At 38.4% G+C, this 17,500-nt stretch overlaps 1 protein-coding gene across 1 annotated transcript; it reads right to left on the bottom strand.

The window, feature by feature from the left end:
• Positions 1–2,441: 2,441 nt before the first annotated feature.
• LOC137987783 (protein boule-like) lies at positions 2,442–13,329 on the bottom strand. The gene is made up of 11 exons (XM_068833859.1): positions 13,275–13,329; positions 12,850–12,912; positions 12,205–12,299; positions 10,656–10,710; positions 9,294–9,353; positions 7,601–7,660; positions 6,018–6,078; positions 5,184–5,251; positions 4,309–4,356; positions 3,819–3,864; positions 2,442–3,589 (listed from the first exon to the last, which is right to left on the bottom strand). Exons 1-10 carry the CDS (start codon positions 13,311–13,313, stop codon positions 3,823–3,825), a joined length of 591 nt encoding a protein of 196 aa, XP_068689960.1. The 5' UTR covers positions 13,314–13,329; the 3' UTR covers positions 2,442–3,589; positions 3,819–3,822.
• Between the last annotated feature and the right edge of the window lie 4,171 nt (positions 13,330–17,500).

A 17,500-nucleotide genomic window follows, 5' to 3' on the forward strand; every position in this document is an offset into this window, starting at 1 on the left:
GGTTTTCTGAGCCCGCGAGACTAAGCACCCCTAGCAAACCATTGTTTTAACAAAAACCGCTGGTCAGCAACCTTGGTTCTGGTCATTGCTGTCTAAGGTCTTCCTTTTTGCAGATACGGCGGCCATTTTGATTTGTATTGTTTCAAATAGCTATTATGGGATGATGCCTGGCCCCTGAACATCCCAAAAAATTATGTCTTTCGAAACAATAGAAATCAAAATGGCTGCCCGTATCTGCTAGAGGGAGCTCGTGCAATTTTGGTTATTTTGCGCAGTCTCAGAAATGACGTGGTTACTTTCGGAACTGCCCCCAATCTCGTTCCCACCTTAGGATAATGAGAGCCCCTGGGAACGAGATTGGACCTTCCCAGGGTTCGATGTTCTCTGTTCGGTCAAATCGCACTGATATTGGAAATTTTTCGGAAACCAACATATCCTCTACCTCTGAAATGACGATTATCGACAATCCATAATTTTACCTAGATTGACTGTTATCGTCATTTTAGGATTACTCTGTCCCAGGACGTGTGGTAGCAATTTATATATAACAAATCGGATGAGGGGACTGGAACCTAGATTAAGCAAATACTTAACAGTAAAATATATAATAATAATAATTATAATAATAATAAAAAAGAAAAGATTAATATTATTATTATAATTATTATTATTATATATTTTACTGTTAAGTATTTGCTTAATCTAGGTTCCAGTCCCCTCATTCGATTTGTTATATATAAATAGCTGTTTTAAATTTCAACGGTTACTTTTGAAAATGTATGTAGAGCACATACGAAACGTCAAGTCATTATCAAAATGAAAAAGTTCAATATGTTTATCACTGCTGTTTGTGTCTTATTTTTGATCAAACTACGATGGCCCAAGAACAAAAGTATTTGTGGTAGCAGATGAAAAGAAAAAGGTAAAAGTTGCATCCGTGGACAGGATTTGAACCCGGAGCACCAAATGTAAAGGAACTGTTTTTATCCACTTAACTTAACAACAAAGATCAACTGGCTGACAATTGCACCGATTATATATCAAATCTAATTAGTATATATAAAATCATTGCTGAATGGTAGTTAAGTCTGGTACTTGATTTTAAAATGGTTAGCGATGCGGTAGTTTAGTGGTTAAGTGAAAGGGTTATTAGTCGAACATTCCCAGGTTCGAGTCCAGCGAGTTTAGGCATTGGGGTTTCAGATTTTAAAAATAGATATTGATTTCCCATAATCCTTATCAAGCGCTAAGCGTAGTCAATTTACTGAAACTAAGGCCCAGTTCAGACGTCGTGCTTCTGCCGTGCCGAACTTAATTGACAGTTGGTTCGACTGTAGCACGGTAGGGAAACAACTCTGATTCAGACGCCGTGCCAAAGTCGAACCAAATTCAGGCTTTACTGATGCCTCGTAACAATTCTTCTCCTAACTCCCCGTGGGAACTCAATCTCGCCAAATACATTAATATAATTTATGAATTTTGTTTGGCGCGACACAAGCACGACGTTTGAATCAATGCCGTGCCAAAGTCGTGTAGCACGGCAGAGCTTGTCGAACTTAATTGCTTGCCGAACTTAATTCAAAAGTTTGATTCAGACGCCGTGCTTCTGCCGTGCTTTTGTCGAACTTAATTCCTGAATTTAGTTCCACACGGCAGAAGCACGACGTCTGAACTGGGCCTAAGAAATTTTAGGCCATTTCGGAATGGCGTAGGAAACTGAGGAGAGTTTCAAATTTGAACCCATCGATAAATTAACACCATGACATGAAAGATAACGTTGAGATTGGCCGTCTGTCCAAGTTTGACGCTTTAAGGTCGAGCAGATAGCAAGTTAAAAATCCATACAAACGTCTCTAATTTTGAGGCTGCGTCCCCCAAAACCATATACACTCTGAAGAATTTTTTTATCAGATTTCGGACAACTGGAAAATCCTGTCATGGACCTATTTTGAAATAGTTGAGGTGAACATCACTTTGTTTTCCTTTTTTTATGAATATTACAGAAATCGTAAAAAATTTCGAAGGGAAGAGAATTTCCGAAAGGAGAATACGTCGTGCAAGGACAAAAACACTGATAAAGGGTTTTTTGTGGCAATATATACTGGACAATTAAGCAAAAAAAACAACTTTTTAAGGATTAAACCACTGCAAAAACCGTGTACGATCAAAACTTGCTCTACGTTGGATCAAAATAGATCGTGACCACACCATAAAAAACTTTAAAATAGAAAATATCCTGCAAAGGTTGGTCAAGACAACGTGAACATAGGCGTTGTTGCTTGCAATATTTCGGCTGGCCAACACCAGCCTTCTTATGATAGCGATCGCTTCTCGAGATCTTCCACGAAAAAACGGGAATATTTTTCAGGAAGATCGAAGGAGGGTATGCTGACTTTCAAACTAAAGTAAACAAAAATAATGATACCTGTCTCAAACAACTTTGCTTAGGTTTAAATGTGAGGTGAATGTTCTATCTTTTTAAAAGAACCTTGCTTGTTGGAATTAACAGTTGTGCCTCAGAACGACCCTGATAAGTAGAGAATGAATTTGGTAATTGTACAGTCAAGCAACAATGCACATGAATCACTCCCCTGACCAAACACTACTTAACAATGACATGTTCCTGACAAAGTCATAAATTATGTTCTTTGCAAGTTCGCTCTTTACTCTTATTTTACTTTATTTGAAAGTCACTAAATTCGAAATAAAAAAGTTTCACAACCAATCAAAATAATCAAATTTATAGCTCATTCAGAGATCTCTGGAAAATTCTTCTAAGATAATAGATTGTTGGCCTAGAATGAACAAGTAAATTAAAGCTACAAATCCTGAGTGATCCATTGTAAGAGAGACGCAGCAAGCATATATATACAGCTCTCAAATGGCAAGATTAGTACAGCTGCTATTAATATTTTACTAACATACTGGGTCGCCACTTTGTGTTATGGACAGTCCCCACATTTCACTAACAATTGAACAAATATCATTGCCTTGAAGACAAGGAAACTTGTCAATCCTTCGAGAGTCATTTTTCAGAATGCTTATAATTCAGTTTTCCTGCCAAGAAAATACATTGTTCTTTTACACACCCAGAATCAGAAAGCCTCAACATTTACTGGATCTTAATGGCACAGATTTTTACAGGTCATTAAGTGGGTATAGGCTTCTCCAGAAAACTGAGAGAAATTAGAGGCAATGAAATGCTACTTAGCAGTTGTTTGTCATTGAGGCTTTCTGTTGAGTAAGAAATTTTGTTTGCCATTGCTCATAACATCTTCACACGTTTTGGTTTCACTTCTGATTGGTTGAAAAATTGGCGTGAGAACTTTGAACCAATCATTGAGTGAAGTAATTATAAACCAAAGCAATTCGCTAATTACTTTCGACACTCAATTGAAAACCACTCTAACACATAGCTAGAAAACCAATTAAGGAGAATTCGCAGAAAGTTAGACTTGACTTTGTACCAACTATGAGACAGCACTGATTACTGGAATCACATGCATGCAAGGGTGTGAAATGTGTATGACATCACACTTGCAAAACTTTGCCCACTTCTTGACTAGAATTCATGTCCAACAAAGGAAATCTGCAAACACAGAATAAAAAATGTTTGCTCAGATTAACTCACTATCTTAATTCAATAAGAGAATTTTGTGCCAATACTATTTTACTCAGAGCCAACCAGTCAATTGGGTTTCACATACTAACAATAAACCCTGGTGATTTAGACAAACACTAACTTATAGGTTTTCTTTTGATGATAATTATCTCTTCATAAAAAGAAGAAATACCTTCATGCAATAGTCAATACCTGCCTTTTTAGAAGAGGTAAGCTGTAGTGTAGTATTGAGTAGCAGGTTGCTAAAGAAAAAAAAATCCAATAACCAGAAGTGAGCCAGTGAATAGGTGGGTTGTTGGCATAAATTTAGGGCAATCTTAGGGTGGTGAGGATTTGCAGGCAGATGGAAGAACAGCATGGTAGTCCATATCATGAAAAATGGGAATATGAAACAACGCACTTCCAAACAATAACTACAACAATAGTTAAAATTGGTTGTGTTCTTTGTTTGTGCTAGTGGGAAGCATTATACCAGATTGTCTTGGTTGTGAATTCAACCCTTAAGCTACTACCCTTGGGAAACGTTGCTTTCTTTGAGTTGGGTTCTTCGCTGGAATTACAAACTTCGTTCCTTTCTTTCTATCACCTCACAAAGCTTCAAATAATCCTTGCACACCGCAGTTATACTGATAAGTTGAGCTCCAATTTTCCTCACATTTTTAACAACAAAAATCGGTACTTCCTACCTGTACATAACTGTATGGGTGAGTAGGAACATAATATTGTGGTATTTGCTAGGGAAAAAATGATAGTTTTCTTAGAAAGACTGTTGAAAGATGAGTTCGAAATTAGTAGGTGCAGTTTACTGCTCAATGGCACATGGCCCTCTGATATCAAATAGTTGTAGGAAATTTAAGTTGCCAGTGAAATGTTGTCAGTATTAAAAACAGCTGACGTGACTAGAATATTGCCTTAATTGTCTAGGCAACAGAACTGTACAAGTATCAAAATTACCATGCTTTGCTAAGTTTTAAGCCCTTCATACTTAATCCCATCCTTGGGATACTCTTTGGGGAAGAAATTAGGGTTATAATAATTACCGGTAATGGTGTTAGTAAAAACACTAACTATGCTCAAACAGATAAACTGATTAATTAAGTAAATTTACAACAATATTATTTCCATGCATATGAAGCTCAATGCTCTGTGGAGTAAGAACCATGTTAATTGAGACCATTAGCACACTTAGCAGTCCTGTCAACACCGATATGAACCAATTAAAGGTACCGGGAGTCTCTAAGGGGGCTCAAAATAGTTTCATCTTTTTTCACACAAATAAACATATTCTGTTCTTAGATATAGTTAGGGTAATCATATCAAGATGAAATTTGGCCAGGGTATTACGTACCCATCATAGATTTCTCACATCAAATTTTCCTCCAAAACACTGTTACCATGGCAACGATATAAGGTATTTCTTTGAGCCTTAAAATCAACATATAACAACATATACGTATATATACGCGCACACGCTCAGCTGAAAACCCTTTTGAGCCTCCTTAAGCTCAAAACACAACATGTTCATGTTTCCATGCAACTCCAAAATGACATTTCATTTTACCTGCACATGATTGTTGTATGTACAACTGGGTTCTAATGGAATAAGTACTATCTGGTTAGCAACGACACCTGGGACAGAAATATTACCTCTGTTAGTTAAACTGCAAGACAGATTTAAATGGTCTACACCCGGTTACCTACACACTCAGTATACTGAAATGATTTCTTTTTCTTGCAATTAAAAACTGTTACTCCCACACAATAACCTAATTGTAGGATGTTTGAATTCCTGGACTACTTGACTGTGCTGAGGGTAGTTAATAGGAAATGCTGATGGGATTGAAGTATGTATGGCACTTTCAGAATGAAGGATTGAATCAAGCCATTGTTTATCTATTAGTCCTGGACCAGCAATTCAATACTATAAGAAAAAGGGTTAAGACAATTATTTTATAGATAGCTTTATTGTCATTCCAATTAAGCAAAAATGTGAGCAAAATGAAGATGGCGACAAAATTATATTGTTTAGATCAAAAAAGGTTGACCTTGTAGAACCCAGAGTTGAAGTCAGCAATGTTGGTGCAGTTTCCCCATTGTGTCCAAGGGTTGAGTTTGTTAAAGGTTCTCGGGATTCTCTGCTCCAAGAAATACTTTGGATTCCCCTCCTGAACAAGAACCAGACTCCCAACAAAAAACAAGGCAAACAGTTGGCTGAATACAACTGCTTGCATGACAATGTCAAATTTATACCAACTAAGAAATCTTAAGTTAATATGGAGGTCCAAGTATTTCAAAGGCATTGTACATATGCTGGATTTTCAGCTGACACCAGGAAGATATGAAAATTCTACTTCTTAAGTATATAATTATGTTCTTCTGTAAGTTCAGTACTAACCTCCATTTTGTGCTGTAGACAACGTACCCCCATTGTGGTACTGTACAAACTGGCCAGATGCCTAAAGATAGATGATCATGGATATGAATAATTGTTAAATTTTAGATTTTGGATATAGTTAATCAATTACACCTGTAATTAATTAATTAAGTAAGTAATTAATAATTAATAATTTAACTGCTTAGCTCACTGCAATCTCAATTAGGTCCTTGTAAAACTGAAACAACTTCCAACCATTAATGTAAAATTGAGATAGTTTGATTAACGAGATTGGCTTGACAGCCAACTTGGTGCTACACAGTGTCACCTTTTTTAATTGTACCACCTACTGCATTAACCAATAGACATAAATACGCTGGATGCAGACATTAAATAAGTCATAATTATGTTGTCAAATTTTCAAGCTCTCAGCTTAATGCCTTGAGTTTCTGAATTGCAGTACAAGACTGCAGCTCATTTGTAACCTACTGTACTAATCACTTGTCAATGAATAACATCTACAATAACTTTTTCTTAGCCTGTTCTGTATTTTGCTACATGACGTTTCCAACCATTTTCAATTTCAGGCTCCTTTTGGAAATCTCTGAATTTCTGTCTTCTACACTTCCTACGCAGTGCATGTTTCCAGTAGAAAATGATTTGAAGTAATATATCCAAAACAAGTGCGAATGCTTCATCGGGGTATCCAGACACCATCAAACCGATGACAGCACAAGGCAGAAGGCCGAGTGCTTCTATTGTTTCAAGGTGCCTGGATATCCCGATGAGGCACGAAGCACAAATTTTTGGTATAGCTGCTTCTTAAACAAGTGGCCAACTTAATTAATTGTTATTTATCATTGTTGAATCATTTGGTTAATTAAACAATAGATATATGTGATAAAGACGGTTTGGATGGAATGTGTCATTAAGTGTTTACCATAATCAGTTGTTTGTGCGACATGGGTCAATCAAGTTCAAGGTTTCGACAAAACTTTCGACAAGGAAAAGCAGTTTGTTATCATTTCTGTTCTGAAATCTACAGTTTACAAGAACAAATGGGTGTTTAGATTTTTCGAGAATGGCAAGACCAAACAGTACTCAAGATTTGAATTGTTGAGCCAGGTGGACTGTTCATTAGGTGAAGACATTGGTGTGGATGTGCAAGAGTTGACTGAAAGCATTGAAAACATGAATGCTAAAGTCTAAACTACTGGATATCCAAGTTCGTGCAGGCGGTTGAAAATAAGTCAGATGGTGGATATCCCTCTCGGACGCTTCATGGTATTGTTTGCGGTTTAAAGCGTTCAAATTTTTGTTGTTTGCGTGAGACGTTACTTAGATATAATTAATTTATTCATGTCACATGATTTTTTCTGGAATTAGTAGACATCTGGATATTGTATCCAAATCTTTGAAGATTTGGATACGATATCCAATTTTCATCTAGTTTTTCATTGGGTAACCAAATGCATCCATGTGATGTGGTATACAGCTGTTGATTAGTGGACTCAAGTTATGAATTATTAATGAGTTTGAGAAATATTGCTCACATTTAACATAGTTGTAGAGAGCTAAAAAAGAAGTGGCAAGAAGACTGATACCTCCTTTTTGATGGCTTTCCGAAGGCGAAGTTTCCTGCCGCCTTTGTAGTCAACAGTGCCCTACAATTTAAAGTTTAAAATGAGACATTTTTTACAATATTTAAGGCATCAATCCTATTTCTTGGGTAAAAAAGTGTGAGGGACTTAGTAACACACACAAAATCCATAGGATGCTTTTCTGCAGCCTCACAACAATTTAACTACCGGTAATACTTTTACTCCTGGACCACTAGTTTAATGTGTGTATACTGTTTGTGCCTTCCTTAATGATAAAATGCAAAGAAAGAGTTTAGAGCCGATTTGAAAACCTTGGGAAAACTACATGATTGTCAAGTTTTCAAATTGAAACTTGCATGAAGTCAATGAAAACATATTTTGGCTTAACCCTTTTCTTCTAGATTCACTTGAAATCACCAAAACAGTTCTTTCAAAAAAACTTGAATTCGGTAAAGGTATAATTTATTCAGAGGCGACATTCCATTTAAATTACATGCATAAATGCATGTAAGGTCACAGAAGCAAAAATGAGAGTGGATCTCTTAAATCTTAGATCCTCATAAAATGACATCTTAAATGCCCACCTTCAACCAACAGCCTTTTCGACCTCTTGTTTTTGTTATGGAAATTCGCATTGCTTATCGTCGTGGTTTAACGGGATGAATTTCAGATAAGGGCAGAATTTTCATACATGAAAATTGTTGCGTGGCATGCAATGCCTGTCGGTTGAAGTGCATGTTTCCAGTAGAAAATGATTTGAAGTAATATATCCAAAACAAGTGCGAATGCTTCATCGGGGTATCCAGACACCATCAAACCGATGACAGCACAAGGCAGAAGGCCGAGTGCTTCTATTGTTTCGAGGTGCCTGGATATCCCGATGAGGCACGAAGCACAAATTTTTGGTATAGCTGCTTCTTCAACAAGTGGCCAACTTAATTGTTATTTATCATTGTTGAATCATTTGGTTAATTAAACAATAGATATATGTGATAAAGACGGTTTGGATGGAATGTGTCATTAAGTGTTTACCATAATCAGTTGTTTGTGCGACATGGGTCAATCAAGTTCAAGGTTTCGACAAAACTTTCGACAAGGAAAAGCAGTTTGTTATCATTTCTGTTCTGAAATCTACAGTTTACAAGAACAAATGGGTGTTTAGATTTTTCGAGAATGGCAAGACCAAACAGCACTCAAGATTTGAATTGTTGAGCCAGGTGGACTGTTCATTAGGTGAAGACATTGGTGTGGATGTGCAAGAGTTGACTGAAAGCATTGAAAACATGAATGCTAAAGTCTAAACTACTGGATATCCAAGTTCGTGCAGGCGGTTGAAAATAAGTCAGATGGTGGATATCCCTCTCGGACGCTTCATGGTATTGTTTGCGGTTTAAAGCGTTCAAATTTTTGTTGTTTGCGTGAGACGTTACTTAGATATAATTAATTTATTCATGTCACATGATTTTTTCTGGAATTAGTAGACATCTGGATATTGTATCCAAATCTTTGAAGATTTGGATACGATATCCAATTTTCATCTAGTTTTTCATTGGGTAACCAAATGCATCCATGTGATGTGGTATACAGCTGTTGATTAGTGGACTCAAGTTATGAATTATTAATGAGTTTGAGAAATATTGCTCACATTTAACATAGTTGTAGAGAGCTAAAAAAGAAGTGGCAAGAAGACTGATACCTCCTTTTTGACGGCTTTCTGAAGGCGAAGTTTCCTGCCGCCTTTGTAGTCAACAGTGCCCTACAATTTAAAGTTTAAAATGAGACATTTTTTACAATATTTAAGGCATCAATCCTATTTCTTGGGTAAAAAAGTGTGAGGGACTTAGTAACACACACAAAATCCATAGGATGCTTTTCTGCAGCCTCACAACAATTTAACTACCGGTAATACTTTTACTCCTGGACCACTAGTTTAATGTGTGTATACTGTTTGTGCCTTCCTTAATGATAAAATGCAAAGAAAGAGTTTAGAGCCGATTTGAAAACCTTGGGAAAACTACATGATTGTCAAGTTTTCAAGTTGAAACTTGCATGAAGTCAATGAAAACATATTTTGGCTTAACCCTTTTCTTCTAGATTCACTTGAAATCACCAAAACAGTTCTTTCAAAAAAACTTGAATTCGGTAAAGGTATAATTTATTCAGAGGCGACATTCCATTTAAATTACATGCATAAATGCATGTAAGGTCACAGAAGCAAAAATGAGAGTGGATCTCTTAAATCTTAGATCCTCATAAAATGACATCTTAAATGCCCACCTTCAACCAACAGCCTTTTCGACCTCTTGTTTTTGCTATGGAAATTCGCATTGCTTATCGTCGTGGTTTAACGGGATGAATTTCAGATAAGGGCAGAATTTTCATACATGAAAATTGTTGCGTGGCATGCAATGCCTGTCGGTTGAAGGTGGGTCTTCAACAAAGGTCTTTGGAAATAATCATAATAATCATGTGCAAGGAATGGTTATTAAAATGAATGATCTGGGATGGGGGGTGGGGGATCCCAAAGTAATGAGGGCTTCAAAGAGAAAGAAACAAAGGCTATCCATGACTGCAGAAGACCACGAATAGGTTCAGTTTAAGATGGTGTTGGGGACTTGTCAGAAATTATCAGAGGGGAGGGGGTTGGAAAACCGAGGAGGGTCACAGTTTTTTGAGCCCTTCAGAAGGGAGGGCCATGAAAAAAATAGACAGCAAAGGAGGGAGGGTCACAAGAAATTAAGCTGGGGGGGGGGGGGGGGGGCAGAGAAATTTAGGATGAGTTCCAGGGGAGGGTTAAGACATTTCAATCCCTTACGTAGGGAGGGTCATTTTATTTTCACCACTTTACTGAAAATCTTCACCCTTCCTCCCTGCTACTAAAAAGGAAGAATTACATTGAGTGCTGATCTGAAACACAGAGGCCAAACCCCAGCAAAATGGGAACATGACAAGAATTGAAAATGCCAATTTCAAGAGTACTGGAAGTCAGAGTTGCCATGACTTACTGGCTTGATGACTTTCGATAAACCCTAAAATGTAGGATCAATAGAAGCCCTACCCTTTTTAACAGTTTATCTCTGGCTCCTGTAGATGAAAATGTGACAAAGCCATAACTGAAAAGACAAAAGGTCAAAATGTCCCTGTAAGAAAACAAATGAGGCAAGCTAGACAGCAAAAAACTTTTGAAAGGGATTTCAGCGAGAAAGAGACTAATGGGTACTATTTAACCGAAGGTTTGCTGTATGAGATGTCACTGTCCTGCTGATACAGTCCGTCCTCCCAAAGATTAGCAGCATATATGTAAAGTATATCAGGGAGGGTGAAGTTTCTGGGGTGGGGCATTCTAGACATCACAAAACTTGAAACCTGTTTATTCATCATAGACAAAGTTTGTCACCCTTTCTGGATATCAGTAATAAACACAGCCGTCTGTGCATTCACAACAAAACTTTGAGTAGTCACGATTTGTCATGCTTCATGAGAATGACCCATCAGTCCACCTGATAACATCTTATATGCAAGTCTCTCAAAAGCCCTACCAATACAAATGTCAACATAACACATGAAAATTAAAAACCTGTCCATCAAGTTTATTTTTTAATACTAACGAAAAAAAAAATCCCACATTGTTGGAACGCTATAAGTACTGTGCTTTAAGAGATAGACAGATTGCTAAGACGATTTGAATCATGGTCACACACTAACAAGGTATTTGAAGTATTAAAGGCATTGAAAGTTCAAAGGATTATCTCTTTTCAGATAACCCTTGAATGACATTTGCATCCAAAGCTTTCAAGAAACATTAAAACGTGGCACTTTTTGATCCGGATCTTCGTTTTATCAAATTAACACTCTAGTTCATGAAAACCGCCTCTTCAATTTCCTCTGATCGCTGTCATCTCAACAAAAGACGTTACAATTTTCTAATCTGTGGACAAAATCCTACATTAAAAGCAAGAAAATGATGGTTAACTGAAATTCCGAGTTATAAAGCTCATTGAATATCCGCTAACTTGAGGGCGCTTAATTTCCTTTTGTCAGAACTGGCCGACCAGAACTGTCAGTTTGCAAAGAAAACGCAACAATTTGAAGGATCATTTACATGATAATCTCTCGCATTCTTCTGGAGGAGTATATATATCATCCTCGAAGTGTGTTAATTTGAAGGCGTTGTAGAGTTAATCCTTTCAAATGCCCGTCTGGCCGGTTTAGTTCTGTCAAATGGCAAGCGTCATAAGTTCGTTTGCATCGATCTGCTTTATTTATTTTTATCTATGTTTTGTTTTTCTTTTTGGGAGTATCCGAGTTTTAGTTTTCTGAATCACGACGAGAAACAGAAAGGTTCAAACGATACACAGACATTTGGCCAAAAAGGGGCCATTTTTAAACTAGTTTTTCAAAAGTTAAAAAAATAGTCATATTCTCTTCCAAGCAAAACACGTTTGAATCCTGTGTGGTCTTTCTCACACATCACGGAGCGCAACCTCCAGTTGTTTTCAATTTTTGGGAAAGCCCGACTTTTTTCCAGTGCAGAGCGTTTTGGGTGCATTTGTATCAAAGTTAGAGGTTACAGTAACACGAAAAGCAATTTGCAATGTTAAATTTACCCTTTATTGAGTCCCGTTTTTCTATCACATACAATACGCACATCAACAACTTCTCCGAAACTCGAAAAGAAGTTTTCGAGATCCAATTCAGAAGTCTGCAAAAGCAACAAAAATAATCACAAAAAGGAGTAAACAAAAGAATGAAACACTTGCTTTGAAAGTTTCATTTGCACGAGAAGGGAAAATCGTACACGTTGCGAGTGGCCGGGTGACTCAGTTCCTTTCCGGTTACGCCACTCGCGGAGATTACTGTACTGTAACGAATTATGGATGGATTTAATTTGGGTTTGGGATTATGAGAAACAGGTAATACTTTTTCGAAAACGCACTGACGGTTTAATAAGGAGCAAGGTGGCTGTTAAAGAAAACGGGAAAAGAAATCTGACATAAGTAGGAAATCCGTCGATTTAATTCAGTGCGCAATTGGCATGGTCAACCAAATTCAGTACCAATTTGGCACACTGCTGAGCCCACTTAACTTGTGCAACATTCCATGCCTCGCCTCAAATGACGACCTAAATGACTCATGCGGATAACCTTAGCCCAGCATTGTCGGAAAACAAATTGATTTCAAAATAATTGTTTTCTATGCTGAAATATACCACAAAGAAGTAATTGAAGAAGAAAAGAACTCCCTCGACTTACGTCGCGAGCGAGACCGCCAATAAACACACGATTGATTATTTCCTGGCCTTCCGGCATTGCGATCTGTGAAAGGAAAAGTTTGTATAATTTGAATGTGTTAAAATTTAAGCTTGAGCTTTAACTGTGAAGGAAGAGGCTGAAAACAGACTGCGTCGTTACCATGACTCAGTGACCTGTAATCGAAATTGACACTTTATAGCCGGAATAGTTTTGGCGTTTGTTGTTTCGATTGATAGCAAAATGACTAAAAGAGTACTCGTTCTGATGAGTAGAAGTGACCATTTCTTCCTTTAATCCAACCAAATATGTTGGGACTTTTAATAATTAAGCTCAATACATCGATGAGTGCCGGAGAAAATCAAAAAGCCTCAACATCGGTTTCCCTAAGTTCTCTACAATAAATAAAGGAGAAGATATGTACTCACATTCGCAGCTGGGGTAGCTGAGTTCCTTGGTGCGCTCATTTCAAAGTTTCCCGAATTATCGAATTTAGGACGGACCTTTGTTTTTGAGCAACGTTACTTCAAAGACAGCCAATTTCTTTTTAAAAGTGTGCTCTGATTGGGTAATACAACGATAATGATCGTTGGCTCAGTATTGTCGCGTCTGGGGCAACCCTAAAAACCGGAATCCGGAATCCGGAATCACAGTACAATACAGAGAGTAAACACTATCCTAAACATTCATAAAAGCTAACCTTAGGCCTAATTAGGCCTAAACAAACGTTTTTAGGCCAAATTAGGCCTAAGATTAGCTTTTATGAATGTTTAGGATAGTGTTTACTCTCTGTATTGTACTGTGGTTCCGGATTCCGGATTCCGGGTTTTAGGGTTGCCCTCGCGTCTGTCAAGGTGCGTCTCATTGCAAGCGCGTCAAACTTTTAACGTGACCTGGCTGAAAGACAAGATATATTTTTCTTCAAGTATCCCTAACTGATATTTTTCTTTATACAATTCCAAAACGATTACAGTTTACTGCATGCTAACCGCGCCATTTGCAGGATTACCGGAGACATATGTATTGATATTCCTTTAAAGAAGCTCATTCAACGAGCACGACGAAAAATATGGGACACATTTAACATGACCACCTTAAGTAAACGATTCCTAAATTAAATCAAATCTGTCAATTGCCTTTTTTTCCTGTTCCAGCGAATTTAACACTTGCTACTGGGTTGCAAACCCAGTCGGAAATTAGGTAGATTTCCGTTTTTTTTTTTTAGTATTTTTTTCCGTGTCGGTAAAAGTCTTGCCTGTCACTCCCCTGGTAAGTGGTGTCTTTGTGCATAGAGTCTTCTGCGCGTATTTTCTTAGGATCGAGAGGGTAGTGGAACTGCGTAGATTTCTCTGGTGGACACAGTAGAATCATTAACTTAGCCTGCAATGGCGTCGAAAGTCATGAAACGCGAATGGCGTTTTAGTGGATCCTTAAACAAAATATACCCTTATGGAGCTCAATAATGGAAAGTCAGTTGGATAAACTAGGCAGGAATCTCAAAAGCGACGAGTAAGATGAGAGACTCGCCCCAGGCGTTAAGATGAGAGACCCTGGGAACGAGGTTGGCGCGGAACGAAGGACTTTTCATACTTCATTGGCGCTAATTTAGCGACCCAAAAACGGGTCGCTGAGCTAGGCCAATCAGAGTAGTCCTCGTGGACCCCAGGGGATAGAGTTGTCAATCAAAATTTGCCACAAGCAGTGAAGCGTGATTTTCAAACATGCTAGATATTCCGATTGCGCGACCATCACAGGAAAATAATTCAAGAATATCTGTCTTGCATAGATCTGTTTGTCTTCTCCAACCGGAGCTGGGAAAGTCTGACCTTTGAACTAGTCCCGTAGGCTTTTGGTCGTTTACTTGGGGCGGGTGGCATGCTATCGCCTTCGTAATTCTTCCACTGATTTCACTCACGAAAGATTTGGTCTCTAGCCGGTCGCTATGTAGGAGACAACACATTTAAAATCTTAAGTATAAACTGGTGTTTGGAAGTCCCGAGGCGATTCTCAACGACTATCGACACATTTTTCGTCCAATGGAACAAAAAAGTTTAAAATGCATGTGTATTCATCGACGAGAGTCATTGCATCGCTAAATGGTAAGATGTATCTTTTAATTTCGGTCTAGTACGTCTCCTACACCTGAAGCTTACCTGATCTTTCATGAGTGAAATCAATTGACTTTCTTGACGATTCGAAGCTTTCCCTTACTTGCTAATCTTTCGAATTAGTCTTTCGTTTCTCTCAGCACAAATCACGGCACAAGTGTTGGTCCAAAAAATACCACTGGAGATCTCCTTTCCAAGCGGCGACTCGAGATTGAAATAAGCTTTCGTTTTATTTCATCTTTGTTTCTGATACCTTTAGCACAAAGTCAACAAATTTCCTCTTTCGATTTCGTAGAAACAAACATGTTCGACTGTTTCGTCGGATTGCGCCATTAAGTTCAGGACTTGCGAATGACGTCATCCCCTTTTTGGCGCGAGACGCAAATGAAAACCTTGCAAGCGAGACAAGTCGACCTCTCGCGACTTCGTCGCTCGCTCATCCACTTCGCGTACGAAAAATCACGATTCGCTCGCCGAAACATTTTCTCCTGGGATTATCGTGAGGTCGACTTGTGGCAAGTCTACACAATTCAGTGCCTTCTGATTTTCTGTAGCACGTACCACAGGCAACCCAGTGTATGCTTCACAGAAGCATCTCGTTTCCGTACGTTGATGGAGGTGCAATCCGCCAAAACCTGTTTAAGGCCCCGATTCTCAAGTGTGGCGCCAGAGAATTCTTCGATTGTTACGAATACGTAATTTGCACTTTTCTAAAAAAACAAGTTTTTTTGTCGTTGTTGTGAGTGTGAAAGAACAATGAAAATGCAAGCAAAAAAATCACCTACGTGGAAATAAAGTACATGATAAAAGCAAAACTTTTAATTTTGGAGCCTTCTCCTTATCCCGACACTTTCTTGCGTCGAAAAACTGGCTTGCGTTGATACAAAATTGTCATTGAAGTTGTTGTTGTTGTTGTTGTTATTTAAGTTGTAGGCGAATGATCTCACCACTGCGCCACCCACCCCTGCTGCCCTTGTTCGTAAGCAAAACTCTTTCTGTTAGGCGAAGAACTGAAATGAATTTTCCATCTATGTGGGTTTTTTCTAAAACCTTCTAAAACCCTTTTATGAACGTCCTTTCAATCATCGTTACACGATATACCCGATAAGAACAACAAGTACTCGTGTTTGACATTGTTTTTAAACTAGAAGATTGTGCCCAGTTTAAAACGGGCTCCATGTCATATTAACATAGACGAAAGCCAGAAATCACCCTTACCCTTTTTTTACGGTGATTGACAGATTTTCTCAACCTAACTGGACTATCTTCAAAACTGAGAAACCTATAAAACTCTTTGTCAAGCCGCGCGACATAAGCCAATCCAAGTCAAGAGATCCAAGTCAAGAGAACCAAGTCAATCAGGCCAGCCTTTCAGTCGTAGCTGGTTGTGTAGTGTATAATTAAATTTCAACAAAGAGTGTCTATTAGAATGTACAGACGGCACTTAAAAGAATTACACTCTGATCGAGAAGTTGCCTTCCCTTTTACTGATCTATTCCAGGATTGCAATTCATTAAAATTCCAGGAAACTGTGGGATGTTTGTAAAAAAACTGTGATCAACAATTTATGACTTACTAGTCTCCAAGATCCCCCAATTTTCTTTCACGGTTAGTTGGGTTTTGTCCGTGCAAGAACAAATGAACGTCTCGGGATTTAAGAGGGGTTTTCCTAGAATGCGAGCAGTCTCTCTTTTTGTTCGAAAATCCACCGAGAAAACGTGATATTCGAGGGGCGAAGCCGCGAGCCGCAAGTAGCACGGGCGTAGGAAAACGACACTCGCATATCTATGGCAAGCCAATACTGCCAAAAGCCCTTCAACTTTCTGAAAACCAGGTTGAAATCCATGTTCACGCGATCTAGTTATAGAAATTGTAGGTCAAGTTACGTCTGCGGATGGTCGAGTTTCGTGGAAAAAGCTCCAGTTCTTCCTACTGATTGTTGAGTTTCTGCAATCTTGTGTCGAGTTCTCGCTATTTAGCGTCTAGTTTCTGCGATGTAGTGTCGAGTTCCCGCGATCCAGTCTTGAGTTTCTGCGATCGACTGTCCAACTCTCGCTAGCGAGTTTTCAAATTCTGGCTAGCGAGTTGTCAGATTCTGGCTAAGGAGTTTTTTAATTCTGGCTAGCGAGTTTTTAAATTCTCGCTAGCGAGTTTTCTAATTCTGCCTAGCCAGTTTTCAAATTCTTGCTAGCAAGGTTTAGAATTCTCGCTAGCGAGAGTTGGACAGTCGATTGCAGAAACTCAAGACTGGATCACGGGAACTTGACACTAGATCGCAGAAACTCGACACTAAATAGTGAGAACTCGACACAAGATGGCAGAAACTCAACAATCAGTAGGAAGAACTGGAGCTTTTTCCACGAAACTCGACCATCCCCAGACGTAACTTAACCTACAATTTCTATAACTCGATCATGTCAACATGGATTTCAACCTGGTTTCCAGAAAGTTGAAGGGCTTTTGGCAGTAACGGCTTGCCATACACAACATCACAGAAGCAGGAGTCAATCTTTGAAAATAACTTCAAAGCAAGGCGAAACGTGCAA

The sequence above is a fragment of the Montipora foliosa genome, unplaced genomic scaffold, assembly GCF_036669935.1.
Source record: "Montipora foliosa isolate CH-2021 unplaced genomic scaffold, ASM3666993v2 scaffold_390, whole genome shotgun sequence".
NCBI lineage: Eukaryota > Metazoa > Cnidaria > Anthozoa > Scleractinia > Acroporidae > Montipora > Montipora foliosa.